Source organism: Venturia canescens, chromosome 6 (assembly GCF_019457755.1).
Source record: "Venturia canescens isolate UGA chromosome 6, ASM1945775v1, whole genome shotgun sequence".
NCBI classification, from domain to species: Eukaryota; Metazoa; Arthropoda; class Insecta; order Hymenoptera; family Ichneumonidae; genus Venturia; species Venturia canescens.
In genome coordinates, this window is record NC_057426.1 from 983,519 (window position 1) to 1,011,477 (window position 27,959).

Genomic DNA, 27,959 nt, shown 5'->3' on the forward strand with positions numbered 1-27,959 from the left:
GTAAAAGAAAGGATGAGAAGAGGGTGAAGACGAACCCTTATGATCCGGGATAAGATCGACTGGAAGAAATCCCGAAAGCCGCAAGGGATGTGGCACGGTAACGTTAGTGTGACTGTGGATTTTCTTCACATGGAAGATATGTCCTTTGGTCTTCCGTGACAGAAAAGGGGAGATGATCCGGTGATATCGCCTGACATAAAATCCTCCTGGTTCGAATTTGCATGTTACAATCTGCAGCAGCTCCTCCACCTTCTCATTTCGATGGCGCGGACCCCACCGAGCCTAGACTCAGAGCGGAAGCTTTCGGCGACGACTTCTTGGACTCCATCGGCACTGCTGCTCGCGCCTGCGAGCCTGACTCATAGTCCTGTGACTACTGCTTCAATAACGTATCTTGGTTCATTTTGAGTTTCGAATGCTTTCCAGCCATTTAGAGTTTTGGGCTTTGTCGGACTGTTCATCGGCTGTGATCTACCTCGTTGGAGTACCAACTTTGTTGACCATTTTACGGGAACAACGATGGAGCCATCGGTGAGTACTTCAGTGATTCCTTAGGTGCAAATATTCGTCACGATCGTTCATGATACATTGAAGGTTCTTTTTAATTCGCACCATTGGTATTTGGTCTGAAATAAGTACATCGAATGTCGTTGATGTATATGCCGTGTTAAATGAGTGTCTAATTAATTGAGATTCTCTCCAGCCCCTGTGTCACCCTCCGGTGAAGACCCTCGCTATTTTCCGGAGCTTCCTCAATGTTTCGAGCGGCAAGGAAGAAACTTCGGTTGAAATCGTACAGAGTAGCAAACAATAATTATTTGCTCAAGGCCACCCCTTCTATTTGATCAGCCAGAACAGCGGCGTGCACGAAGGTGCTTCCTCTCTGAGAGGAATGGAACGATGTCGCTTAACGTCGGTTCCTCGAGGTGGTTGGATCCCTCTGGTGCTTTTGGCAACCTCGAAAATAGTAGAAACCGATATTCACCGCATTGCTATGACAACTGCTGCGATGCCAGTAGCTTTCTGGTCCACACACTCTCCTCTCCTATTTCCAGCCATGCTCGAGCGAACTCGTTGGAGTTTCACGAAGAAATAGAGAAAGATATATACACGCGATGACGAGTATAACGTGCCGGAACAACGCAACGGCAAGAGTGCTCTGACTAATATCGGAGCGTAAGCAAGGAGTTCAAATGAAAGGATGTCGCATCGCTGCTTCTGGCTAAACAAACTTTCCCCAACGAATCATGTCGCTGTGTTTACTTACACCTTGACAAATTGCACCATCAACCAGCGAGGTCTCGTCGCTTCTTCGCATCGTGCTTTCCAAGTAGTAACATCAGCCATTTACCAAAAATTCGTCAATTCCGGCATCAACGCCCATTCGGAATAGTCTCAGAGTTTTACAATCTCGAAATTCATGTATTCTGAAAAAATGATCTTGGAGATAGGCTGCCTTGAAAATGTCGTTGATTAGGAAAATTTGAGTGACAGAATTGTAAGGAAAACAACATTCTTCTTAACTATGAACATAGTATACATCATCGAATTCTCTAGATTTCTGTGGTAAACTTACCCCGGCGAGAAGATATTTCAAGCAGGGACCACGACCAGAAGGTACTGCCATCTCTGAGTTGACGACTCATATACACTATTGATCACACTTCTGTAAGTCTTCGGTTGGTAAAACATGGCGAGACTGATCCTTCTTTACTGGTGCGGCATAAAATGGGAGTTTGACTCGCGATTCGATCACGTGGAATGCAAATACTCGATTGATTCGAACCCCCTTCTGAAAATAAACTAAAACTTCTCCATCGGTTTCGCAGCAGATTTTCATTGAAGGAATTCTACAGCCTTGTCCGCTTCACAGTACATCTCGATCGGCTGCAATTACTTTTTTATCCTCCCGAATGCACCGACGAAATTCGAATGACACTTTGAGGCTGAATTCTTTGCGAATAGTCGGTATAATAAAAAATCTTCCCGAAACGGGCGCATTTCGAGCGGAAGTGTGATCCGTTCAAGAACGGCCGGTATAGGTTTGTGCGATAATGCTTCTTGTTCATGAACTTTTATTCCCGCTTAAATGGCACTTTTGCGGTGAATCCTCGTTGCCAGGGTTGACGAGTCCCTCATATTTCTCAAGGGAGATTCGGCAAGGGTAGAAAAAAGTTGAGGAGAGTGAGGTGAGCAAAGAAAGCTTCTCAGATGGGAGTGGGAGAAAAAGATTTTATGAAAATTATCATCGGATAAAAAAGTAAAACAGATAAAAACTAATGTATGCGGGACAAGAGATGGCGGCGGGCGAGGGGCGGGAGGAAAAGCCATGCGATCCCGTTTTCAAATTTACATATAACTCTGCATGCCTCTGCTGGTGGCTGGTGGCGCTGTCGCAGCTTTTATATTGTATAGGCGAGGAGCAGAGAGCTTCGCCATTCGAAGAATATATACATTGGCACAAGCTCTCGTTCGCATTATGTAGAGTACATAAAATTGCTTTTACCTTCTATTAACAATTCATATTTCTTCCGTTAAAGTCGTTCTCCTCGTCTCAACGTCTCGACACCAACGACACACCAAATATTCCTCAGCACGAGCCCGATAAAAAGTTATTGGCGCTGAAAATGGGCTCTCGGACAGTATTCAACGTTCGTTTCATTCTCCTCTCCTTCTGTGTATAAACGTATCATTACCAATCCTACGTGGATGAGAAATCTTGCGAAATAGCCGTGTACAAGAGAGAAAGAGAGGAAGGAAGGAAGGAAACGAACGTTGCAAGAAGGTCGAGCCGAAGTTTACTAATTCGCGCAGCGATTTTTATCGCGATTTCATTACTTTGTTCGTTGATATGAAAATATTTGAGAATGATTTGAAAGGCACGACTGACAGCTGGAGAGATCGGCGCATGATATTAAGCAAATGTCATAGAAGATCAAAAGACTCTCATATACAAGAGGATCCGAGCCACAAAAAGCAGTGTTTCGCGCGGCAACAGAAAGAGCGAGAGAGGTTTTGAGTGTTCAGAGAAAGCGATTAATGTAGGAAAACGAAAAACATCTTTGGCCACGGCCATCAGATGTTCATCGTCATCACGAGTCTTGATCAAAATGTTTAGTAGGATAAATATAAACTTGGTGAATTCTCTCAATACTTTACACACGAATGCGCATACCTGAGCGGAATTCACAATGCGCAATTCATAATTCAGCCGCCTCGTTTTTACCCAAGCACTTTGCCAATATTAAACGTGGCTACCAAGGGGTGGAAAAATACGTAGGAAGTATGAGCACCGAGTGTAGGAGATGCATGGAGGAGGTGGACATCGACAAAAGTCGAGCGGCGAGCTCAAAGCTAAGGGTCTGAGATTCCTGCTTGAAAATATATTGTAGGCAAAAGCTGCGGGCTTACCGCGTGCTTACGGCTCGCTTTTCCGCTTTGTCAATCTGCCTCGTGCTGTTCCGGATACTCCGAGATGTGCTTCATCACGGAAAACCGGTCGTATACAAACGCCCTCGTCGTACCACCGACCAGCTTTCAGAAACACTTTGTTCGGCTTTAATACTCGCGAAAAAGTATTTAGTGCTTGTAAACAAATTGCAGATCCGATATATATTCGCTATCGTTAAATAATCACTTTGTTTATTACTGAAAACTGAAATACTCGACGAGTTTGCCGTTGTCAAAAGCTCAGTTGCTTTTCCTTCGAAATTCTTCTCGTGTGACAGCGCTAAATTGAGAGCCTTGAATAAAAATAACTGGGTTGAAACTACCGAAAGGAGGACGTGAAATTCGCGTTGGAATCGTATCCTTGTCGCGCGTTCTCGATTGAAAAGATCGAGCTCTGATTCGGAGGGGCTGCAATATCGATGATTAAAATACTCCTCAAGCTCAGAGGCTCATCACAGTTAGCTAATACAAAGTCAGACAAGATGAAATATAACGCGAGTTAATCGGAGTCCGAGGGAACTCTTAACTCTTCTATTTTACGAAGAATCGCTCTTTCGGTCTGACACGGTTATCGGAGAGACGTTGAACGTACGTGAGGAAGAACTGGTTTCATTAGTCCTTCTAATAGGCTCTCGCTCTTCGCAAGATGAAAAGTAAAATGTGGTGTTCGGATGAGCGAAAGAGTGGCAAGAAGAAATTCCATGCAGCATGCATCAAGCTGCTTAACGCAAGGGTTTGCATCGAACGGATCCGTGCACCGTGTTCCGAGGATTATACACTTACGAATATAAAGTGTGTGCGTCGTTGGACGATTACACGAGGGGAGAAATGACTGATGAGTCGGACGCTAATTACTTCCATTGTTCGACTTATTACGAGCGTATTAATAGCTCCTATTAAGAACACGCTCGGGTGAAAAATGAATATCCACTTGTGAATCGATGCTGCGAGCTGAGGAGAACGTAACCGAGAGCCTTCCTCGATCCGAGTGCGAACGAATTAACGAATCCTTTTCTTCCATTACCTCCTTCCCTGTAGGATCTCCCTCGTCCTCCGTAATATTCGCACTCGCGCTTTATCATTCCGTCGACCGTATTACGGAGCCGATAATTACTGAATAGCGGACCTTCCAGTAGCTGCCAATCGACCGGTACGCGTGAAAAACCGATCGCATTGATCGACGAGATTGATGGACTTGACGCCACTCGATAGTTTTTCAAGTTTATTGGAACAGAATTACAAAATTAAAGTAAAATATTCGCCACGACGTAACTCATAATCGCGAATTAGTTTATTTTTATTGCTCCTTGACAATTCATAAGTTATTACAACTCTTCCTTCGCTGTAACGCTCCTGTAACGTTGCTCCAAAAATCTGAACACAGACTCGATGCTGGACCACGAAGTCATTTCGTGGACCGACGTTCCTGCAATAAGAAAGCAAACGTCAGACTCTTCTGCAGATGATAATGTTCAGCAAGCCTAGTTGGTTTCCGATAATGAAGTTATCTTGAGCACGCCAGATTCGTAGAAATGAATATTACACACCTGCTGAAACGCACTCGACATCGTCGCTCGATGTTTTTTCGGGTGTGTCCAACGGCTTGTCCGAAGTTACCCAATTTTTGGTTATCTAAAACGAGCGATAAGCTGGCGTCAACTTTGAATCGAGTTTTGAAAGGTTTTAAATAATCGTAATCCGTGACGACCGTACGGTTGCAATGCTAATACTATTTGTACACGAAGAAAAAGCTGTTTTTATTGATACACGTTTGGAAACGACCTGTAAAAGAAGTGAGTGAAAGCTGCGAGCGAAGGGGGGCGGTACAGGAGGATGGAGACGGAGGCAGCGCCTCGCATCCTCGAGGGAAATGTCCCGATTATATTTGCCTAAAGCACTAAAGTTCGGAACTCCCGCTCCGAGTTACCGAGCGTACTACCCGATGTCCGTAGCGTTACATAAACCAATCCATATATACATCCATATAAATACACAGAAATACGCGCTCACGTCTGTCGGGACGAATCGAGTTCATCGGTACTCTCATCTTTACCTATTTACACCAGCACTTCAATTAATTCCCTGAGCACATTTTCGTCGGGGGTTTATTAGCCACGAGCATTTCGGAACATTCTCTTCTCTGAGCAAGACCACCGAAGTCTTGTTTTCCTTTGTATTACAATCATTTGTGATTTGTGTCAAAAAGTCGTAAGCATTATGATAAAATAGAAGGGAAATTGAAAAAAAAAATTGAACCGAATTTCTTGCCCGCAATGAAACATTTAACTGGAGTGCAAAAAGCACTAAAGAGAAATTCAGACTCGTAGTTTTGAGGCTTTGACCAATCGAAACGCTTCAGAGTTCTCATCATTCGATAGCCGGCTATTCAATCGTTGATAAAAAATCGAAATAACGCGAGTGACAGACGTACTTTGTGCGTCGTATGGAAACCGCTAGCAAGCACCCCTTCCACTTCGTAGCCTGAGCTTAAGCCATCGAGCACTACGGGGAGAGGTTCACGCAGAGAATCAGCGTACTTGGTAATATAGAAGGCTAATATAGAAGAAGTCACGCAGCTTCATTGTTGGAGAACAATTGGACAGAGTAGGCTATTACCAGATGCATGAGAGCTCTAACGGCGAGTGTTTTAGTGAGAGCAGTTCAATGATTTCGGAGACTGGCCGAAGCGACGGGTCCGTTTTTCGACATTACTTTATTCCGATGATATATTCTGGGCTTCAGAAAATCCTGAAAATCTGGGAGTGAAGAATAAAACTTGAAGGTGAAATAAAATTTCGTCTCAACCGCTCCATCGTTTAAAAAAGTTGATAAAGTCTTTTCACTCCTTTCGATTGTGTCAAGTGTCAAAGACAATATCAAACTCGCATATTCGATGTACGCTCGACGGGACAGTGACGTGGCGCCCACTTTGCTGCCACATAACGGGACAAAGATATAGAAAACAATGGTCCGTAAATAAATGAACGGTGCCCCGAATGCTCGGCATCTTTCGTCCTCCGCTTTGTATATTGACGCGCGTTATAATACATATGTTATGAGCCCTTAAGTACGAAATGCTTAAACTCGACTGGTGAAGAGAAATAGAGTAGGCGTCGAGGAGGCTAATGGAAGAAGTCATGCAGTGCCGTTGTCGCAAAACAATGCACTCCCCAGATGAACCGAAAGCTTCACAAGAACGAGCACACTCCGAGCTCTTCATCGCAAACACTCGACGACCTTGCCCTCTTTATTTTCCACCGATTATTTCAATTCACGAGGTTTTGGAGCACACGCTTATTTGGCATTGCGGCCATACGAATCCCGATTCCTCGTTTCATAATTTTTCGTTTGAAAATCCGGTGGACATTGGTCTGTGAGCTCGGCGTTAGGGAATATTCCAATTCCGTACTCACTTTTATTATGTGATCAGTTCCTTTGGTAGGCATCATGGATGAGTGAACGCTGTCGGTGAAAGCAACAGCGAATACTTTCTTGACGAATTCTTCGGGATTTTCCATTGCGAATTTGATAGTGCAAACACCGCCGTAACTGTGAGCGATTATTCCGATTTTCTTGGCGTTCGACCCTTTCACGTAATCGGACCAGACTGTCCGCAAATGCGCGTACGGATCCTCACTGCCCTGGAGATATTGCGAATTCTCATTTCGGTTGAAACGAAAGATTTTTGAGAGGGCAAGAAAAAACGTCGATTCTACAAACCGGAATTTTTTTCACTTCGTTACCAATCGTTCTGGAATTGTCGTTCGTATTGAGCACTAAAATTCCATATCCGAGCTTCCTTCCCCTTCGAATATAGGGCAGTTGTGTTCCGGAGTTGAGATCGTCGTTTATTATCAAACGACGTGCCCACTGGCCCGCTCTCACTACACCGCTTCCGTGAATGAGTATCAGCAATTTTTCGTTCTCAAATGCATCCTCGCTCGCAAATATCGACGATCGCAATGCCAGTGGTGCGTTACTCGTTTTCGGCACTGGGATCCTTCGCAGACCCTCTTTTTCCAGTAAATCGTAAACGTATTCGTTGATCACCTGAAAATACAACGGAGTTACAAGATTTTATAAATATTTATGCTCATTACAATTACAATTCTCAATAAATCTATGAAAACACCAATAACTCGAGTCCTATTTATATTCCCGTTTAATTTTCAAATCTTGGCTGCAATGACAAAAACCGGAAAAGGTAGTTCATGAGTTATATTCGTCGAAGAATATTTCATTCAAGCGAAATGTTAATTGCTTATTAGAATTGTTATTATTGACAATCGGTATTAGTGAAATTTCGAAGGGGCTATATTTGTTCGGATATCCTCCGCTTCCTCTGTTACTAGCAGTAGATAAAAATGTTTACTTCAATCGTTATATCGCCGTCGATATATAGATATAGAGAAAATGATTAGACATTGCGATATTTCGAGTCGAGTACAAAAAAATATCACTTTATTATTACTTAAATGTCATTAAAAGTGAATTACCTCGCCCAATGCTTCGTAACGCTTTTGATTGTATTGAGGATCTTCAGAAACGTTGAATTCGAAGCCTTCTTCCTTACTCATCACATTGGTGACCAGATCTACTTTCCGTAATTTGCCACCTGAAAATGAATCATTGTATATGCGTTCATTGAATTACTTTATTTCGGATTCCTTTGCGTAGCGGTGATCGATAATGCAGAAATTCACGGGCATGTCAACGTGAATGGTAGCCAATCGCAACCGTATTCCGATGACCGCGGTTCGTTCCCAGCCCAGTATTTCTCGTATGAATAGACCTTTATTGCGTAAACTGTAAATATATGTCAGGTAAAAAATATATACGCGTAACGTGATCGTACCTTCATCAAAACCGTATCCAAACTCCTTAAGATTCTTCGGAAAAGTAATTTTTTTGTCCAATGACATATTGACAACCCGCTGTAAATCAAATTCTCTCTTTTTACTTTACCAAAGTATTATACTTCACTGCAGTTGACATCTATGCGTCACAAAACTGTTGTATACATTTCGCCAGTAGGACACTGCGGCACTACGTTTAACCTCAAATTTCGTATTATAAAACGTACCGCTGTCGTCGCTATGCAGCGAAAGACGCACAGGGGAAGTAAATATTTGAAAGAAATGATTAGTGAGTTTAAAGAACTTCCCGATTTAATTATTAACACAATATTTGAAATTATTCCTCAGTAAAGTCGGTGTTTTGCCGCACACGTTCGAACAGTGTAGTCGATGTTTTCACTGTTTCCAAAACAATCGCCATAAAGCTTAGGACACAATGCATCGAATGCATGCTTTGAGCAACTTTGGGCTCGGTTTTTCCATCATTCGGTAAAGTTCATGAAGATTTTCCGGCCAATGCTACAACCGCCAGGTGGAATTTCCTCGAAGCTGGAACAACCAGTTTTCAATTGCAAATATTTGACAATTGAACTTTTCGAGTAATTTCATATTTAGTATCGATTATAACGAAATCGTAATTCAAGGTCGGTATATAATATTGAAGTAAGATTTTCGGAACTAGATTGACCCGAAATTTCGTAAAACGAATTTCACGAAACTATTTCACAAAAATTCTCTACACTATGAAGATTGAAGTACCGTCATTTCCTGTGCTTTCAAATCTTTTCCACGAAACAGCTCCTGCAGCATGAATATTTCGTTTCATCTACTTACACGATTCCACATTATGTGTAACCACTTAAATAAGGGAGTACAATTAAGTTAGGAAGGATACAAAAAAGTATACATATCCATTCAAGTGTTTTTCAAAGATATTTGTATTTGCTTGTATAAAGAGAATTTAGTGACTGAATAGTTAAAATGTATTCAAATTGGCATTGATTCTCGTTTGAGGCTTTACCACACAAATTCTTATAATTTACATTATTTACAACATTGCAAGTATCCACAAATGGTTGGATTTTGCAATAATAATTCCCCTATTTAATTACACCCATTAAAGGTTATTAATTTTATCAGCTAAAAGAACTTTTTGAGGAGGTCTTCACTTTCGTGATTAAAAATTCATCTCCTTTCGGTATTAAGTACTAGCAATGAATCATGACTTTGATCGCCCCAGCCTTTCCGGATCTTGTTGTCTCAAACGCTGCCTTGGTCTCTTCTAGGGTAAAGTTGTGCGTTATCAGTGGCTTTACGTTGACTTTTCCGGAAGTGACGAGTTCGAGGGCATCTTCGTAGCTATCAAATTCAAATTAATATTGTAAACCGCGTGTTTCAAGAGGAGCCGACGAACACACGAGTTCGTTAGGGTTCGAAAAGGTATACTTACTCGTTAGCGTACCGGAACACTCCTCTAAGATCGACCTCCCTCGTTAGAGCATTGATAAGTGGCACTTGAACTTCTGGTGCTCCACAGCCTACGAAAACAGCTGTACCACCAGACTTCGTAACCTGTGAATTGGATCATAGCTCGTAAGATCGATTGATTGCATGAAAATTCATTAGAATTCCGAGCTCACGTGACTCCAATTATTCTTTTAATTCTAACAATCCATTGTGCTAAATATTCAAGCATAGGATTTGACTAGGGAATCCTTTCGAATATGAACAAACTTGTTCACACTCACGAGAATCGCTAGGCGTATCGATGCTCCTGCACCCGAAGCTTCGATGGTCTTGTCAGGCTGTCCACCAAACAGTTGAGTTATGCGCTCGACCGTTTGGGCCTCGGACAAATCCTTACTGCCAAGGAATGTCTCATCAGCTCCAAGCGATTTGGCGACCTTCAGTTTGTCCTCTATAATATCTGCAAGTTAATTGCTTCGTTTAGAGTCCATGGAAAAGAGATCATTTTATTGTTTCATTTTTTTTTTACTGCAGTTATCAATATGAGTCGTCAAACTGAAAGTTGTTTACTCAAAATGCATGTTGCAATACGGATCTGAATGAAGTACTGCTTGCGCAAAAAATCAACACAAGCCTATTGCAAACAAGTGTTTATGACTGAGATATGAGCAATGAACTTCTTTTTCAATTCTTTTTTAAGTATTCGAACTTTATCTGAAGTGAGATTACGCTTGAAGTGATAAAAGCATTGAAAGATAAAAAGTTAAGAATTGACTGCAAAAACATTGTCATCTTCGCAGCAGAGTCATTGAGAAACTCCAAACTTTTAAATCGTCACCTGTAATTACGACCTTGCTCGCACCCATAGCCTTGGCTACCAGAAGGCAAACGAGTCCTATTGGCCCCGATCCGGTAATTAAGACTTTCGAGCCTATTCCTACTTCGGCACGTTTACACGCGTGCACTGCTACGGACAAAGGCTCCAGCAATGCACCCTCTTCGAGGCTCACATGGTCCGGTAATCTGCAAATCCAAGAGAAATCTCCGTGTAAACAACCGACTTGTATCATGAAACTTTTAAGCTAAAGGAAAACATTTTTCACGCCCTTTTTTGAAGAGCAATAGGGGACTCGCGAAAGGTCAGACTTGCCATCATGAAATCATGACGATATTAGCGTTCGACTAATAAGAACTGTCAGAGATACATTCGGTCTTATGTAACCAGTAAAGATGCTCTCGTGAACTCAAATAATAAATGGAAAATCTATTTCCCGAGACACCAGCGTTATGTTTCCCTCCAATCCAATAAATGCTCAGCTAAGCCTTAAAAATGTACTCCGATTATATACTCTAGGATACAGTAATGGGCTTATGCGATAAACGTACCAAACGTCCATGAAAAAAAAGAACTAGAGATAACGACGAATGAGAAGCTCGGTGGAAAGAGCGAAGAAATTCATACTTTTGATCGATTTTCGTTAATAACACTTGAGCTGAGTGTAAAAAATATGCAATCTTAATAGAACGCGTTTTCAGTCGTATAATAAAGCTCTGTTTTATTTATATAGTTTGTAAAGCGTTGACCAATGAGCAATGAAATTCAGAATTCAGAGTTGCCTCGATATATGTTTCATCATGTGCATATGAATGAACTTTTGCACTTGAACTCGTAATCACGGTTTTCCTTATCAAAATATCGGGTCGGAGGTAGTTGTTGGAAGTGTGCTTCAGGGTCAAACAGAATGCGCTTGAAGATTAGGGCTGTTCAACGCGACTTCTTAAAAGCAAAAATGGCAGAAAAATTATGCGTTTGATTAAAACATCGAGAAAGTTACTCAGCCGGTCGAGCTCCAATGTTTAGTCACCGAAAGCATTCTGTTTGCAGTTTCAAATTTGTTTCTTAATAATAAAATAATTACAATGGATATTGCGAGTTTACGAAATTTTTTTCAATAATTACCGGTAACAGAAATCGGCCGCGTGTTTGTACCAACGTCTCAAGCTCCCATGGATCGGTGGTGTGGCACAAAACACCACATCTTTGCACAAGTTGTATCGCCCCTGTTTGCACACGTTGCAAGTTCTGCAGGGTACCCCTGGTTCGATAGCAACTCGATCGCCAACCTATGAGAAAAAGTAATTACTTTGTAAATGTTAATTGGACTGAAATTAAAAACTCCCAAGTTTGAATTCAATTTCAGTTCATAATTCCATGATTTTCGATGAAAAAATTCACTCAATTAAATAAAGACTGCTGTTTCCCCATCACAATTGTACCTTCAAATTTGTCACATTTTTTCCGAGCTTAGCAACGACCCCAGACGATTCGTGGCCGACAATCATCGGTTCTCTGACGATGAAATCGCCGATTCTTCCATTCACGAGATAATGGACATCAGATCCGCAGATTCCAACGCAACTCATGCGGATCAGAACTTCTGTGGTGTGAAAAAAAAAATATATGAATTAAAACGATAGAATAGAATGATTGCGCAAATAAAATGAGTGTCCGAAAATGAATGAATTGTAACGTTAGGATGGAAGTGTGGAGAAAAAAAAAACTCTCGATTATGATCTATTTTGATCGTTTCCCGGTTCAAAAAGTTCTTCAATATTGACTCTTGGAGGTCAACGAGATTAATCGGGGATTCAGATGGCAGCGTTTCTATTATTGTCCCAACGGATCTATGACGATACTGGTAAATTTATTGGTTCAAACGAGCCCATTTTAGAAGGACAACCATCAATTGTACAATATTCTAGAAGATGTCAGGACTCGAACACGTACGACCGTTATTTTTGCCGGAGCAATTTCTGATCCCAATCGATTACGAATTCTTCAATCAGCAGCAATTCGATAGTTCAAATACGACTGTTATAGAGATTGAAATGACCGTCGAAAAGGCGAATTTAGATACACTTTTTCTTTCTCGTTATCCGGACAACAAAAATTCGAAAGGAAATCGTCAACATTGGTAATCATTGTTTTTTTTCCAAAAGTGCAAAGACGAATTTTTCTAACGTATTGAAAAGCAAGAAATTTCATATTTTGTCATTACTTTTCATGACAGTCGTTCGCATCATTTTTAGCCCAATGTGCTTGTCCGAAATTTCTCAACGTTCCCAGTATAATCGTTTATTCGTGAAAATATAACCAAAATGCCAATAAAATACGGAAACGACTTATGACTCGTGGTTTCAATGGACGTTTTGCAAGTGACCCACGAGAACGATCCAGTTATGTTAGCCAATCTGTTTATACCGTTAAATATAACGGGGCAAACTTGTATATTTCATTGAGATATGAACGATAAGATTGTAGGAAGTATAGGAAACGAAAAGCATTTCGGGACACCAAGAATAATAGGAAAAGTTCGTCAATAATGACATGAATTTTCATATGAGTTTTGGATATCAATAGAGCGATTTCAATTATACATTCTAATGCCTTTGTACTTTTACACAATTCAATCGACTCAAATGCTCAATTTGAATATTCATATTCAATAACTAACCAATGACGAGGCTTATTAATGAGTTATTAATTACGGGAATTTCGGATATAAAATTTAAAGATTATCGTGAAAAAAAAATAAAATTAAATATCGATACGAGTGAACATCATTGAGTTGAAGGTCAGAAGTATTCGTACACGAATGGGTCGTGACGACGAATATGTTTTCTTGTCAAGTCCTTAAATCTTCACGTCATTTGAGAAATAAACGTTGCAGTTGAAATACTTGAAAAAATATTTTCTCTCCTTGACACGATAAATATTAAAGGTCATAAAAAAGACGTGTTTCGAGGCGTACAAGTGTTTCTTCTTACCCAGCCGCGATACACGCTTCAACGCATTTTAGAGGTCACGCGATCTGACCATACGGTTACAGCGAACGATTGCAATCTCCGAAATTGTTATTCAATTTTTTTTGGATAATGTGTGGACATATAAGTAATGCTGAAGTTTAACGAAAATACATATTGTTATTGCGATACAATTGAACACTTTCATATCTACAAAGCTCTTGCTAAAAACGCACGATAAATAATTTATTCAAAGAAAAATTCATTAGGAACAATAAAAATTTTTAAATAAAATTTTCCTTGTGAAATCCGTAGAAACTGTTATTTCATATAAGTTTCTACTTATCAAAATAATAGTTTTTTTTTACGGGTTTGTACTTCGTTCAGAATCTATTATTTGGTAAATCCTAAAGATGCAAATGCCCTTCAAAATGCCAAGTAACAGAAAATTTGGGGATCGTTGATTTTCGATTATATCGAAATGAAAGAGTGAAGCTAGAGAGTGACCATGGGATAATCCGAAAAATTGCGAGGCTCTCCAGAGGCAGGGTGGACATGACATATTGATAGAAAAATACGAAAATAAACTCACCGTTGTCATTGGGTTCTTCGATAGGTGTCTGTTCCTGTAAAATAATAAAAAAAAAAACAAGTTTTAGATGCAAGGACGGGCACGCTTTGGCGCCACGTGGTTTTTCGCGATCGATTGAACGTGCACCAGTCTGGGGAGGCCGCGATGTCAAGTGCCCGGCGTCGAAGCCTTTCAGGGTCGCAAAAAAGTGGCAAACACTTTTTTTAGCAGGTTTAAAATAATATAACTTTTTCATCTGTTTAGGCATAATGCAAAATCAATGATTTTCATGACTTACCAGACGTAAATCCTCGATTCCGTAAAGTACAGCGGTAAGATTGTCTTTTGCCATCGTTCGAGAGTTGATATTGCGATGATGTACGGTAACTGAATAATTAGTGTTCACAAAGTTGAGGTGTAAAGAGAGATCAACCGTTCTCGGCGTACACTCGGAAACTGAATAACCAGAACTTCGTATTGCAGAGATATAAAAGTCACTGGCACTATTTTGAGTTCTACCACTGTTGCTCGACGTTATCATCGTCATCGTACGAACGTATGTACAGATCCGGTGGAGGTGGCATCGAACGCGACCCCACAGCTACAGCCTCTACGTACAGCTTTCACGTAATGTACACATACTTCGAGACATTCTTGGAAGCGGCACGCTCGGCTCGTGTCGGTAATAAAACTTTTTCTTTGTTTTCCAAACCCTTTATCGGCCGAGGTGCGTCCAAATTTGAGGGTAATTGGAAAACTTGACTAACCGACCGCTACCTTGTCCGACAATGAATTTTTTTCTAAAATATAAGCCTGAACTTGACTGAACCGCCTCCAAATTCGGAAACGAATTGTGACAGTTACAAAATGCGAAAATAATTCCGATGATATGAGAGTTTGGCCTTAATTAAACGGAGGAAAGAAGATTGACATGAATGATAAGTAAGAACGAAGGTAAAATATCATAGAAGAATTTCTTATATTATACAAATTTATCAACCGATGTGGATCTCGAGGAGACTAATTACAGAGAATCTAATTTATACGCGTTTGACGTTCAATCTCCCCAAATGCCACAATTGGTCGATTGTTTGATCATATCACGATTTTCACGTCGTGATCGCGTCGTCGCACTCGCTTCTCCTTTGGCTACTATTTTTCTCGCTTGTCCTCGTTTGTTTCTCTTATCCAAAGTCAGTTTGATTCGACGCCTGATGACATCCGGTGCTATTGAAGCTGCTGTTGAACAACTCCGAACGCTTCTGGAATCGTTGAACTCATAACCGCATAAAGAATCATTGTCCGATCCTGGATTTGCTAGCGTCGACGCATTTATCAGGTCGGAAATTTGGTCATTTTTTTCTGATTCGAGTACGTCGCCGAGGTTTTCAATTGTTCGCTCATCGCTTGATTCTATAGATTCAACTTCAAATTCAAACCTGCATTTTTCTCTTAACTCTAACTTATTAACTTTATCGATCAAAGACACTTTTTCGTCTTCATACGATCGTAATGATTTTGGCACCAGCTCATCATCCACAAGTTTGTTTACTTCCTGGCGAAGAACATCGATATCGGGATTCTCATCGTTATTATCAACTTCTTGGGACTCGGTCTCATCTTCATCTTCTTCACTTTGATCCATACCCATTTCAATCAACAAATCCTTTTCCATTCGCTTCGTAAGACCACTTGCTCTTATTTCCACGTCGATGCAATCTTCGCGCCTGAAATTTGAGAAGTAAAATCCTTCCATAAGAATGATGAAAAGAAAATTTATTAAATTTTTGTTAAAATTCAGCTTCACGAAAGAGATACTCACGAAATATCATTGAAGCTTGGATATAATTGACTCTCATATGCGAAACGTCTTTTGAAAAAATCACGTATACAATTGACATCGCGATTGAAATAGTACTCGGCATTGGGATGTTCGGTTGAAACCATTTGTGGAAAATCAATGAGAATGGCCTTCCCTTCGTCGGTCATCATGATGTTGAACTCATTAAAATCACCATGGATGACACCATGATTGCCAAGTTTGACAATGAGATTCATGAGCTCGTCATAGAGAGCTTCAACATTGTCTACTTCGTGTACGCCGCAAAGAGGTCCACCTTCTACAAGTTCCATGACTACACAGTGTCTGTTGAAATCTATTGGTTTTGGTACTGGAAAACCTCGTTCCTCTAACGCTTTCATGTAAGCAAATTCTCGAGTTGCTGATATTCTTGAGAGATAAAGCCATGACATGGATTTTCGGCGCTGATGATAATCTCTCTTCTCCTTAATATTCCGGAAACATGTCCTTCCCAGCCGATGCAACTTCAAGCACACAGGATTTCCATCTGAATCACCAACTATGTAAATATTTGACTCTTTGCCAACACCGATCTGGTTTCCAAAAGAGACAACGACCTCTCTTGCAGCTAATACCTTCAAAGCCAGATAATCATATCCAGAGTTTGTGAGACGATATCCGTCGTCTGAAATATAACAATTGAGTTGAAATTAAGAACGAAACATGCATGAAAATTATTTGTTTCTGGGTCATTTGAAAAATCCCTTCAAATTTCTTCAAATATTGCAGTATTCAAAAAGAACAACTCCGATGTATCAGTGAAGTCTCTTACTTACAATGTTTTCCACGCTCATAGCTCAGTAAGCGATGCTTGCACAGTTCCCTCAGTAATTTGTGAACACCGCCGTGGCGAAGATTGGCAATTTGAGCAGCCAAGGATGCAGGCACAAGTTCATGATTTTTCATGCCCATTTCGATCTGAGATGAAAGTTGAAAATATAAATCTATTCAACTTGTACTAGTTTAGCAATAAATCTAAACTTAGAATAAGGAAAGAAGGTAAAGATGATGAGATTTTATGTGCAACAGTAAATAGTTACCGCTGTCAAAACGCGGAAATCTTCACGAGTTAAATATCGAAGCATCGTTACGTTGAGCTTCCCCATTGTTGCTAAATCTAATTGCAGAACGATGTACTGATTATTTTACTAATTATTTGATACTTTAAAACTTAAAAAACTTCACGTAGACACGATTTAAAGACTTTTAACCTAAAATTTTATCCACGACAAAACCATGTGTTTTAACTGGTATTAGCAGTTGTCACTGCAGCAGTTTGATTAAGTACACGGAAGACGGGAGCCCAGCCTGGCCATTGGGTGTTCACGAGGTATTCCTCTCGTGAAGTACAAAAGGAGAGAAACAACACCGATTAGCAGTAATATGCGCGAAGAATAGTGTACATTTTGAAAGAAAAACACTGGAAAAACAAATCACCGTACTTTATTCGCTTCGCTAAAATAATAATTTCCCACACAATTATGGTCTTGTTTTGAAAAATAAATGAATATTCAACAAGTGCTTATCATAAAATAAACAAACGATTGTGCTATGGTCGCTATGGTCTTTGCTATGGTGCTATGATTAGGTTTTTTAAAATCCATGATACTTCAAAATTGAAAAAAAAATTGGGCAAGCTCACACGGATTGTTGTTTTCGAATCATCTAATTTTGATAAGCATATTCGATTTAACAATCACCGACAAAAGTCCAACAAACGATTCACACTAAAAAAAAGTCGAAAATTCAAAGTTAATTGACTAAATTTTCAAAGATAAAAACAAAGTTATCGAAGTAGCAAATAATATTTCCGAAAAGAAAAAAGCTGGGGATTTTTTGTTTTCATAGAAATTGGCCCATTTTTCATTTTTGGTGTTGTGCTTTTGTACGTACTACGAGAAGGCACGCGTCGTCGTCGTTCGTCGTCCCTGCGCCACCCGCCGTCGTTATCGGTTGTCGTCGGGGTGGAACGAAAAAAAAAAGAAAAAAACTATTCAGCCTAGATATTATCTGTCAACATGAAACGACGTGTTTCGTAAGATTTTTGTTGTCAACGCGGTCGTATTCTCATCATCATTCCCCATTGTATTATATGCAGTTAATAATTATTTCGTGGTTATTGGTTCACGGATTGTGTGTGTATTATGACAAATGCCAGGATAACTCATCCAAGTCGTAAAGCTTTATCGGAGAGTGTTAAGATCTCCAAATTTCTACTACTACGTTCACCCTGATCACGAGTTTTGACCGTAGATTTTGGCTTTTTTTTATTTTTTCTTTTTTTTACAATTCCGTAATTCGGGTGCCCGAAAGAATTGGATTTGCTTCGAAATGGCTCTAACCGACGAGGAAAACACTTGGTAAGTTTTTTTTTACAATATTATTCGTACTGGCTATTTCTATTCTTGCAACAATATGTCCAGCATATTTATCATTTTTTACGTTACGTTTTTGTTTTATCAAACTGGAATATCATTTTACACGTTTTCATCATTTCTTTTTCAATTCGTCATCAATATTTCGTTCTGCAATCAAAATATCCTTTCGAAAAATTATATATTTTCCTGTATCGCTAACCTCTTCAAGTTGCCCATGAATTGAACTGCCCAACAGTTACGGTATCTCTGCTTAGCCCTTAACAAAGATTTATTTACATACACACGTGTTGTTGCATTTTTACATTAACTCTTTTCTAAAATTCACAAATTATGAATCCTTAAACTCACTCAATGACTTGCTCGGACTATCTTAATTTCTTACGGAAAGACCCAAACGTTGCTGTAATCGGTAACTGGAATTCCTGGTCAGCTTGGATAGTAGCCAATTAAAATCTTATCGGTTTATCACTTGTTCGTCGAAACAACTCTATACCATTAATGACTTTCAACAATACTCCAATACTCAATCTAGGCAAGTTTAAAAGAAATGTATCAATTTGATTTTCCATTTGCTTATCACAGATTGTTAATAGATCATGGAAATATGAATTTTTTCTCCTCGCAAGCCTTCATTCTTCCGCATGATTGCTATTGGAATAAAAATTAATAGGTTACCTGGATCTAAAAACTAGAAAATAAAAAGAGATTGGGTTGCTTTGAAAAACAGAATGACTATGCTTCGTTATTAAAAAAAAGTGGAATAAATATTTGGAAAATGTCCATCAGGGTTCTAGATTTAGAAGCAGCTCTATCAGATGCGGAGGCACCGTCGGCGTCAGATATTTATGCCATATGCAAGGGTCAGCCAGTGCCTGCGAATCTTAGACCGGATGTTTGGCAGGCTTGCTTGGATGTAACTGACCGTGGAAATCAATTGATTCACTTTAATGAAGTTTTCGATCTCCCTGAACAGAATTTAATCAGGGATGATTGCAAACAGCTAGTCGGTAATGTATCCAATCCTGTGCAATAAAAAATTCTTATTATTGATTTAGTAATAAAAAAGGTGCTCATGATCCGATTACAGAAAAACTTGGTAATGACGACGAGGATAAAGTCTCGGTCGTTTCCGACCTGGAATCCATCCTAACTTTTTATTGCAAAAGTAGAGGCAAAAATTATGAGCAAGGAAATGGGTGGCTCGAATTGCTCGGACCTCTCATTGCTCTCAAATTGCCACGCGCAGCGACTTACAATTTGTTTGAGGCTATCAGAGACGTCTATATTCCTAGGTATAAAATTCTTCCTCTTCCCAAAGGAAAACATTTGCTTTCTATTGAATACAGGAATGCCTTATTCCAATGATCTTTTTTTACTTTGTGTTTAGAGGCGACACGCACAGTGCTGTTCTACGACTTTTGCTTCTTTATCACGAGCCTGAATTATGTTCGTTTCTTGACACGAAACGCGTCTCTCCAGACTGTTATACCAAAGGATGGGTAAATACACTTTTCGCGGGTGTTTGTTCACTCCCGGCAGTGTGCACCATGTGGGATATTTACTTTATGCAAGCAGACCCATTCTTCATGATGTTTTTATCTCTTATCATGGTGATAAACGCGAGGTACGATTCTTCATTTAGAAGTAAAATCACAAAAAATATACGTTTGTTATCGCAAACTCTCAAAGATCGAGAAACAAAAACGACAAATAGAAAGCAGAAGAATACATATATGAGCTTCGATAGTTTTGATAATCTTCATTAGTTGTACGAGAGGAGAAGTGCACGCGCTCGCAGATGAAAGAGAGAACAGAATTTATGAAAGTGTCGATTATGTTTCAGGGAACAAATCTTGAGTATGAAAGAGGATGAAAAGCAAAATATAATAGAGGCATTGGCGGCAATGCCTTGCGCTCTCGAGGCTGAAGACGTAACGGATTTTTGTTCACTCGCCCAGTACTACGCGATGAAAACCCCAGCCTCGTTTAAGCAAGATCTGTATTCAATTATGTTTGGCGAGGGTGGTGATGAGAAATTTATATCGCACGCGTTGTGCCTGCCTGTAACGGCGCAAGAATTAGTCGAAAACGCTGGCGAGCCACCTTCGGATTCACCCAACGAACCCGTCGAATCCGTCCGATTTTTTCTCGTCGATTGTCGACCCGCTGAGCAATACAACGCTGGACATTTACCTACCGCCTTTCATCTCGATTGTAATTTGGTAATTGAAATTTTTCTTATTTTTTCATTTTCGATGTAATAACTTATTGATTGATTCTCGTACATTTTCGTGTGTGTAAATTGTAATGAAACATTTCTATGTCCATCTTTGTTCATTCTCCAATATTTATCGATTATAATCAATAACATCACTGATGAAATTGTCATTTGAATATCAATTTTTGATTGTTCGAGTCTTTGGAAATTCAACCCCTCAGTTCATGTTTGATAATAAATACAAATTTTAGATGCTCCAAGAACCAGCAGCTTTTGCCACAGCTGTGCAAGGCTTGTTCCAGGCGCAGAGACAAGCACTCGCAGCTGGTTCTCCAGCCGGGGGTGAACATCTTTGCTTTTTGGGAAGTGGACGCCAAGAGGAGGATCGCTACACTCACATGGTAGTCGCTTCTTTTCTTCAGAAACATACGCAATACGTCAGTATGATTGCATCAGGATATCAAGGTAAATTTCATATTTTGTCAATGCGTTTGAGTTTGTTTTTTACGTTTTTGTTTCCGATTTGAATCACTTGAATTTTAATCATTACTGACTTCTTCGGATTTCAGCAATTCACGAGTATTTTGGAGTTTCAAATTTGGTGGACCATAACTCGCAGCAGTGTTTGGTTTGCAATTCAAACAATTTCGATGGAGATTCGAACGAGGCCAGTCCGGTCAAAGGAAAAAACAACAATACCGATCTTTTTGGAAAAATTGGCATGGCAATGAGACTGAAGAGTCAAGAAGTCAAGGGAAAACTGTTCGACTATATCGTCAACCCATCAGCGAGTGCTACAAGTACAATAGAAAATAAAAATGGCAAAGTTGAGGAGGAAAACAGACGAGGCAAAAATCCTCCTCCGGTATTTAGCATAGACGACGATCAAGATCTGGGTAAGGTTTTTCACAAATTACTCAAAATTTCGCGATTATCCGATCTTCCGAACGAATTATTTGTGAAAAGTGTAATTTTATATCAATATTCAACGATCGATTCCTACTTTCTCAATGAAATTCCTGATTATTAAAACTTTCTACATTTCGGGACAAAGTGACTCTTGTCTGTGAATCGATTTATAAAAAAAAAAAAAAAACCATTCAACCGGCAGATATGATTACGTGCAAACACGAGAGCGAGGAACCGGTCGAAGTCGTTTCCATTCAGCAATGGTTGAAAGATCCAAATTTGTTACATTCCTTCAAGTGTCAAGAGGTCAAAGTCAACGGCTACGTTTACGAAAGGTAATTGTACGATTCGCAATGTCTGTTCTTTAAAAAAAACCAAAGACACCTTTCGATCTTCAATACTGAAAATTCAACTTTACATTTTCCTACTAATTTTTGCTATTATTTAGATCTCATAAATTTTTTTATCCTACAGCCAATTATTGGTAACTGAGAGTCACTTGATCGTTTTACGAGAAATCCAAGGGCGCAAGGGTGCAGCCCACGTAATAGTGAAACGCCCGCTTTCGAGTATCGTGAGAATAACATCGAGAAAACGTCATCCCGACCTAATTACGTTCAAATACGGCACGACCCAATACAACGACACGGTGTTAATTTCGGACATGGACAGGTTTCTTATTCCAAACGCGAGCGAAGCTACCAAACTCATATCGCAGCAGATTCTTAAACAATTGAAGAATTCTGAATAGTATTTCGGAATGAAGAGATCGAAGGTCGTTTTCCAGACAAACGACGTTGGAATTTGCATTGTTGGAAAAGCAACTCTGTAACTATCTTCTTTCTTTTAATTTATTTTCAAAATTCACGTTCGTTTAACGAAAATGGCCCGAAAAAGAAAATTCATAAATTGAAAAACTATTTTTTACGACGGGATTGAGTGATGTAAGTTCCGATAATATTTCGGAAAACACTTGGACCATGAATGAAGTCGTCTTACGTTAGCGGATATTAACGCCAATAGCACAGGAAAGGAAAAGAAGACAGCGCAAAGGTCCAAAACTTCGAGTAAATAAAAATAGTATTAATTTTCTATTGAATTTTTCTGATCGCCATTTTTGCCATTTTATGTCTTTTAAGCAAGAATTTCCGTATCTTTTCTATCCCTTCTATTCTACACGTATATCGATTGTATGTTGATCTCGTTGATTACCTTTCGTCATTACGTTCTTTTTCGATCCATTTTCTAAACGTCGGTCCGAAATTTTCATGAAAATGAAATTTTCCTGTCGTCGAGTATTTGGCTAATCATTTTCCCTCTGGTTCTCGTATCACACCGCGACGTTTTCGCCTAATTTAATCGGTAGTTTTCGAATGGTGATCGTATAGCAGTAGATCGAAACTGCGTCGAGTATGAAAAAAATAAAATAAATTAAAGAAAAGATTCAATGATGAATTTTTTCAATTATCAGGTTGTATTTCAGTGCGTATCGGTATGTGCGTATGCGCGGACGAGTGTTTAGGTGCTTCCGAAAGTATAAGAGTCTTCATTTGAAAACTCACGAAGCCAGGAGAAAAGATATTTGTAATATTTATTCGTTGGTCCGTATTTGAATTTAATGGAGAAAAGAATACGCGGTATAAGAATTACAAGAGTAACGATGAAAATATATATTAACGTTTCTAAAGGTACAGATGGAAAGAAAGGGAATGGAGGAGGGGGAGTGAAAAAAGATGGCAAAGCATAAAAACGACTACGAGACCCGGTGTTCAGAAGCGGTAGAGTCAGTGCAAGAGTGTTTGCGCTGCGTAAAGTAAATTTTATAAATCCTTGTATGATATCGTCGTAGTAAATTATCGAGAAAGAAAGGGGTCAAAGGCCGAAAAGAAAAATCTTCAATTGCAAATACAAAATCCGACCACGGACAAATTTGCAATCAGAGTAAACTTATATATATATATACATATATATATATTTCAATATTTATAATCGAAGATCAATCTGTCAAAGGTTAATTGATTTATTAACGAAATTATACATAATTAATATATAATTGGACTATGTACATAACGAATAGCAACAAAAAATATTGTAGACGTCATAAAGAAATGATTGGCGTAAGAAAAATGTTAAAAAATAAAAACGATCGAATCGTCATGTTGGGATCCATAACGTGATTCAACTCCCATTTGCCATCGTTATTGCGTTTTTGTCTCATAAATTTTTCTTGATTCCCAGGCTTAATCGTGTTTCAGTATATTTTTCATGAGTGCAGGTTCAATGTAGTAGTGACTTTTATCGATAGTATGTTTATGAGGTTGTGTACCAGTAGTGTGCGCAGTTATCGTAAATTTCGTCACACTTGATAAAACATCGTCCGCTGAAGTTCGACTCCAGCCCACCAGACCAAACGTATCTTTCCGAATAATTATTTATTCGTATTTCTCTTTTTTTTTTAATTTTTTATTCATTAGTCACTTCTTGCTGGGTCAAGCGAATCGCGAAAGTGCAAGAAATCGACAGTATATAATTATTTTACAAATGGATTGAGAAGAAGCATCTATTTCCGGTTTCCGTGGAATCGGATCATACGGAAATATGAAACACACCGGTCTTATCTCGATATGTTTTCAACGTTTTCAACATTAGCTTTATCCCCACTACCGCGTATCAACATCAGCAGCACCAGCAACAGAGAATTTTATCAAGAAATGTTGAGCGATAAGAAACATTTTTTTTCGTTTTTAGTCTCAATTTAAAAGGTTTCGTTGGTTTGTTTTTTGTTCTTTCGACTGGCCGTTTCCGCATTATATTATTGAAGAAACAAAGTCCCGCCAACGCTGCTTCCGTTATCGCAGGAGCGCACGCGTCAAAAAAGTTCCCATCGGCGAATCAGGGGGGGGGGGGGGCGCAGGCGTAGACGCGTCGTCGCGTGTCGGTACTGTCGGTGCCACGGTGCCTTAGGTTAGTACAATTGAGCCTCCGCCACACACGCACGCGCAGACGACTAAACACAAACACGATAAGATTTTGACGAATCTAGTAGCATTCTGGCGTACGTGTATTGTCGTGTATAAAGTCATCCCCCGCATGCTTGACGGTTTGTGGCTTGTGGTTTGCTGTGAAAAAAAATGTATCTTCGAGCGAGTCTATTCAAAAACAGCTGATGAACGTGCGACTGCTTTTTTTATTGAGTGCACCGGCGGCGGAGCTCTCGTCTCGCTGGTTTTGCTCGCTCAGTCAGCTGTTTTCATTGTTTTCATTTTTTAACAAGCGTTTCTTGACAATCGCGTGAATAATATTCGGTCCGATAACAACATGAGGAATTGATATTTGAACGGACCAAACGTTATTTCATTGTTTACGATGGTCGCTGCTGTCAATTGGTCGGAACTTTTTCCTGGAAAATGGAGCTTATTTATTTTCATCTCGTACATGGCACTCTTCGTTAATCAAGGTAAGATTTATTGCACGTTGAGCCATTCGGCTTTTATTTTCTCAGATTTCCCGTTACTCCAAAAACTTTAAGTCCCATTTCGTAAGATTCAAATTTTCAAATGTCGGTTGAATTTCAATGAATCTGAATTGGAATGAATTTCAACGATTTCGCAATGATTACGAATGTATTTTATCTAATTAACATTTCGAGATTTAATGAAGCAGTTTGAACTATTGTTCGTTAAGGAATAATTGTCACGTGGTCGCAGAGCAAAGGAGAATACGATTACAATATCGTGACGGTAGTCCTCATGACAGAGGTTCTCAAACTCATCGTTTCCGGCAGCTTGTATTGTTGGGAGTGAGTAAAAACAAAAGAAGCAAAAATATCGATTTTTTTCAATTTTCTTCGTTTATTCCGTTCGACTTTTTTTCAGCCAGGGAATTTCGCTCCTTTTTCGCGAGATCGTACAACACAAACATGGTAAGCGATGCGACTTGACAAAATAAAAATTCAATGAATTCCGCAAATTTTGTTGTTTCGATTTTTGAAATTTTGCAGTTCTCTTGCTCTACATGATACCATCGTTTCTCTACTGCATTTACAACAATCTCGCGTTCGTTAATTTGGCAGTTTTCGACCCGACAACGTACTATTTGTTACTTCAATTTCGAGTGGTTATGACCGGTATTATATTTCAGGTAAATCATTGCACAATTTCATTATTCATTTAAAAATTATCTATTGTTTTTTATATAATATGAATAAAATAAAAATATAATTAAATATCAATAAAATAAAATACGAAATAAAAAGCTATTGTTTTTTTTTATATCGGTGTGATCTGAAAGAAAACAGTGATTAATCGAAGGCTCGTTTATTATGATAAATTTGTAGTTCGTCTTCAACAAGAGATTGTCGACGAAGCAATGGTTGTCTCTGGTGCTGCTGACCCTGGGCTGCATGATGAAAAATCTTAATTTCGGATACGGAAGTGCCTCGTTCTTTTCCACATTCCAGCTCAACATCAACACTCTCTTTATTTTTGTTCAGGTAAAAAGTTATCACTGAGTCACGTACTATCGCGTCGATAAAGTTCAGCGCGCGTGAATACCGGGAAAATCCTCGTGGCTGTAAAGTTTAGAATTCGCGCATGCATGTTTTCAAAACGTTCCGACGCAACGACTCCACCGTTTTTATCGTGGCGATACCTTTTCTGCAATTAACAAACTCGTACGTACAAAGTTAGCGGAATCGCGTACGAAGCTGCTTTTGAAGCCTTTGCATCGTCGTTATGGTCAGAGACTTCCGGATCGATGCTGTGCAATAATGATGCGAACTGCAATGTTTGCGAAACGTTGGCGTTACACGCCATCCATCCGGAAGCCGCGAGCCTTCGCGTGAATTAAAAAAAGATTGGATTTCCGTGGCTGACAAATGTTCTCATTGGAAATAAAATAGTTCGGGTGCATGAAATAGGAACGGAAAGTATAAATTGAACTGTGAATTGAAAAACGATGTCTAATTGATTACTCGTGTGTTTCAGATAATATCCTCCTGTCTGGCGGGTGTTTACAACGAGTATTTGTTGAAGGCGCAAGGATCGAAAATCAACATATTTTTACAAAACGTTTTCATGTACGGTGATAGCATACTGTGCAACTTCTTTATCTTGGGGTTACAAGGAAATGTACCGGCGGCATTCGAGAACGTCGGTGGGAGTATACTGTTGAAACCGAAAGTGCTGGCCGTCATGGTGAACAACGCGGCGATCGGTATAACGACGAGTTTTTTTCTCAAAAATTTGAACTCCATTTTGAAGACGTTTGCAAGTGCCCTGGAACTCGTATTCACTGCCGTATTGTGTTGGCTCTTATTTGGAATACCAATTTACTTGAATACCGTCATTGCCATCACGATGGTCAGTTACGCGGTTCTCCTGTATTCGCAAAATCCTGTCAATAATTCAAACCAAAGAGTACACTCAGACGCTGAAGACAAGGAGAATCTTCTCCGATCAACCCACAACAAAACTATAACAAACGTATGAATCAACGGTCGTCGAAATGAAATTCGAGCTGGAAAATATCGACGACCGTCTTAATCCTTTTTTCTTTGTTCTATTCGTACGATCCGGTACAAAGTATAAACTTTTGTACGCAATATCAAACGCAAGATTTTGCTCAATTTGTTTCTTCGACAGTCATCATTTGATGACAAACAAGTTCGTCGAGAAAATTTTCTTAAAAAGCAACTTCTGATTTACAAAAAAAATGGTTTTTTATCTTGGTGCTAGAACTGCCAAACACTGATTTTCGAATTAATCAGTCAATTTTTTGTTCACTCTTTTGGAGAATTTACTCACGGACTGATCTGAAGTTTATTGAAACTTCGTTGCAAATAATTTGTTCAAGTACCAACCGTTTGGGCACGAATATTTCATAATTGCACGAGATAATGAAAAGTTGCTTCGACTGGCTGAATCAAGCTGAGAAATAATTCTCAGAGTTTCGCTCAAATCACAAAGTATTGCCTACGGCCAAGTTGTAGAAAAATTATATTTAAGGCGTGATATAGAAAAGTAAGAGGGACTAACGAATTTTCGTACATTCAATGACGTTTCATTGACGCACATTGAGAAAGAGGCATCAAAACGATCTGCAGATTAGATTCAGAATGTAGTTACCAATTTCTTTAAAGCAGAATATCATAACAGAATAGAAAATTAATTAAATCGATTGTGAAATCGATCGAATTTTATCGCAAGATACCAAAGAGACTCGTTATTTTTTCAACAAGTTCGAATTGATGATCCAGCTTCATTTAATTTTGACAGAAAATTTATGAAAAAGATAGTTGTTCCTTTGGATTCTCTGTTCCGTATATATTTTGAAATTATTTTATTAAACGTTCAAACGGCGCAACGAAAGAAAAAACTTGTTGGATGATGATTGTATCGTATTATTGTATGACCGGCGATTATAAAATTGCACAATTACCAGAATC

The 27,959-nt window shown here is 39.3% G+C and overlaps 5 protein-coding genes across 7 annotated transcripts; 2 read left to right on the forward strand and 3 right to left on the reverse strand.

Annotated features, from left to right (window-relative positions):
- Nucleotides 1–4,659: 4,659 nt before the first annotated feature.
- Nucleotides 4,660–9,075, reverse strand: LOC122411847 (FAM172 family protein homolog CG10038). Its single transcript, XM_043420901.1, has 7 exons — nucleotides 8,534–9,075; nucleotides 8,306–8,384; nucleotides 7,947–8,065; nucleotides 7,171–7,500; nucleotides 6,864–7,091; nucleotides 4,998–5,082; nucleotides 4,660–4,876 (listed from the first exon to the last, which is right to left on the reverse strand). The coding sequence occupies exons 2-7, from the start codon at nucleotides 8,370–8,372 to the stop codon at nucleotides 4,776–4,778; spliced, it is 930 nt and encodes a 309-aa protein (XP_043276836.1). The 5' UTR covers nucleotides 8,373–8,384; nucleotides 8,534–9,075; the 3' UTR covers nucleotides 4,660–4,775.
- A 151-nt stretch (nucleotides 9,076–9,226) lies between these two features.
- Nucleotides 9,227–14,710, reverse strand: LOC122411846 (sorbitol dehydrogenase-like). Its single transcript, XM_043420900.1, has 8 exons — nucleotides 14,447–14,710; nucleotides 14,170–14,203; nucleotides 12,051–12,211; nucleotides 11,734–11,897; nucleotides 10,612–10,796; nucleotides 10,055–10,233; nucleotides 9,757–9,878; nucleotides 9,227–9,665 (listed from the first exon to the last, which is right to left on the reverse strand). Exons 1-8 carry the CDS (start codon nucleotides 14,693–14,695, stop codon nucleotides 9,515–9,517), a joined length of 1,245 nt encoding a protein of 414 aa, XP_043276835.1. The 5' UTR covers nucleotides 14,696–14,710; the 3' UTR covers nucleotides 9,227–9,514.
- Nucleotides 14,711–15,108: 398 nt separating this feature from the next.
- Nucleotides 15,109–17,844, reverse strand: RIOK2 (RIO kinase 2). 3 transcript variants are annotated; one of them, XM_043420899.1, is made up of 5 exons: nucleotides 17,050–17,844; nucleotides 16,786–16,927; nucleotides 16,585–16,634; nucleotides 15,971–16,473; nucleotides 15,109–15,875 (listed from the first exon to the last, which is right to left on the reverse strand). In XM_043420899.1, the coding sequence occupies exons 1-5, from the start codon at nucleotides 17,113–17,115 to the stop codon at nucleotides 15,206–15,208; spliced, it is 1,431 nt and encodes a 476-aa protein (XP_043276834.1). In that variant the 5' UTR covers nucleotides 17,116–17,844; the 3' UTR covers nucleotides 15,109–15,205. The 3 variants fall into 3 exon arrangements, with proteins under 3 accessions (XP_043276834.1, XP_043276833.1, XP_043276832.1); XM_043420898.1 differs by having other exon boundaries at nucleotides 15,971–16,634; nucleotides 17,050–17,126; nucleotides 17,221–17,840; XM_043420897.1 differs by having other exon boundaries at nucleotides 15,971–16,634; nucleotides 17,050–17,825.
- Nucleotides 17,845–17,910: 66 nt separating this feature from the next.
- Nucleotides 17,911–23,671, forward strand: TBC1D23 (TBC1 domain family member 23). The gene is made up of 9 exons (XM_043420896.1): nucleotides 17,911–18,369; nucleotides 19,174–19,394; nucleotides 19,475–19,679; nucleotides 19,775–20,011; nucleotides 20,231–20,609; nucleotides 20,857–21,070; nucleotides 21,175–21,501; nucleotides 21,717–21,849; nucleotides 21,989–23,671. Exons 1-9 carry the CDS (start codon nucleotides 18,341–18,343, stop codon nucleotides 22,263–22,265), a joined length of 2,022 nt encoding a protein of 673 aa, XP_043276831.1. The 5' UTR covers nucleotides 17,911–18,340; the 3' UTR covers nucleotides 22,266–23,671.
- Nucleotides 23,672–24,480: 809 nt separating this feature from the next.
- Nucleotides 24,481–27,957, forward strand: senju (UDP-galactose transporter senju). Its single transcript, XM_043421731.1, has 6 exons — nucleotides 24,481–24,971; nucleotides 25,199–25,313; nucleotides 25,390–25,436; nucleotides 25,515–25,654; nucleotides 25,851–26,006; nucleotides 26,500–27,957. The coding sequence occupies exons 1-6, from the start codon at nucleotides 24,881–24,883 to the stop codon at nucleotides 27,001–27,003; spliced, it is 1,053 nt and encodes a 350-aa protein (XP_043277666.1). The 5' UTR covers nucleotides 24,481–24,880; the 3' UTR covers nucleotides 27,004–27,957.
- Nucleotides 27,958–27,959: the final 2 nt, after the last annotated feature.

Bases quoted from the DNA above. Each gene is read 5' to 3' on its own strand.
- LOC122411847 (XM_043420901.1), bottom strand. From the start codon at position 8,372: ATGTCATTGGACAAAAAAATTACTTTTCCGAAGAATCTTAAGGAGTTT. The intron at 5,083-6,863 runs GTGAGTACGGAA...CGCTCGTTTTAG, and splicing joins GAACTGATCACATAATAAAA to ATAACCAAAAATTGGGTAAC. The intron at 4,877-4,997 runs GTGTGTAATATT...TTCTTATTGCAG, and splicing joins TGTCGAGTGCGTTTCAGCAG to GAACGTCGGTCCACGAAATG.
- LOC122411846 (XM_043420900.1), bottom strand. From the start codon at position 14,695: ATGACGATGATAACGTCGAGCAACAGTGGTAGAACTCAAAATAGTGCC. The intron at 11,898-12,050 runs GTACAATTGTGA...TTTTTCTCATAG, and splicing joins AAAATGTGACAAATTTGAAG to GTTGGCGATCGAGTTGCTAT. The intron at 10,234-10,611 runs GTGACGATTTAA...ATTAACTTGCAG, and splicing joins GAGCAAGGTCGTAATTACAG to ATATTATAGAGGACAAACTG.
- RIOK2 (XM_043420898.1), bottom strand. From the start codon at position 17,115: ATGGGGAAGCTCAACGTAACGATGCTTCGATATTTAACTCGTGAAGAT. The intron at 16,928-17,049 runs GTAACTATTTAC...CTTTCATCTCAG, and splicing joins ATTTCCGCGTTTTGACAGCG to ATCGAAATGGGCATGAAAAA. The intron at 15,876-15,970 runs GTGAGTATCTCT...CTCAAATTTCAG, and splicing joins CCAAGCTTCAATGATATTTC to GCGCGAAGATTGCATCGACG.
- TBC1D23 (XM_043420896.1), top strand. From the start codon at position 18,341: ATGGCTCTAACCGACGAGGAAAACACTTG. The intron at 19,395-19,474 runs GTAATGTATCCA...ATCCGATTACAG, and splicing joins TGATTGCAAACAGCTAGTCG to AAAAACTTGGTAATGACGAC. The intron at 21,502-21,716 runs GTAAGGTTTTTC...TTCAACCGGCAG, and splicing joins AGACGACGATCAAGATCTGG to ATATGATTACGTGCAAACAC.
- senju (XM_043421731.1), top strand. From the start codon at position 24,881: ATGGTCGCTGCTGTCAATTGGTCGGAACTTTTTCCTGGAAAATGGAGC. The intron at 24,972-25,198 runs GTAAGATTTATT...TTGTTCGTTAAG, and splicing joins GGCACTCTTCGTTAATCAAG to GAATAATTGTCACGTGGTCG. The intron at 25,437-25,514 runs GTAAGCGATGCG...GAAATTTTGCAG, and splicing joins GATCGTACAACACAAACATG to TTCTCTTGCTCTACATGATA.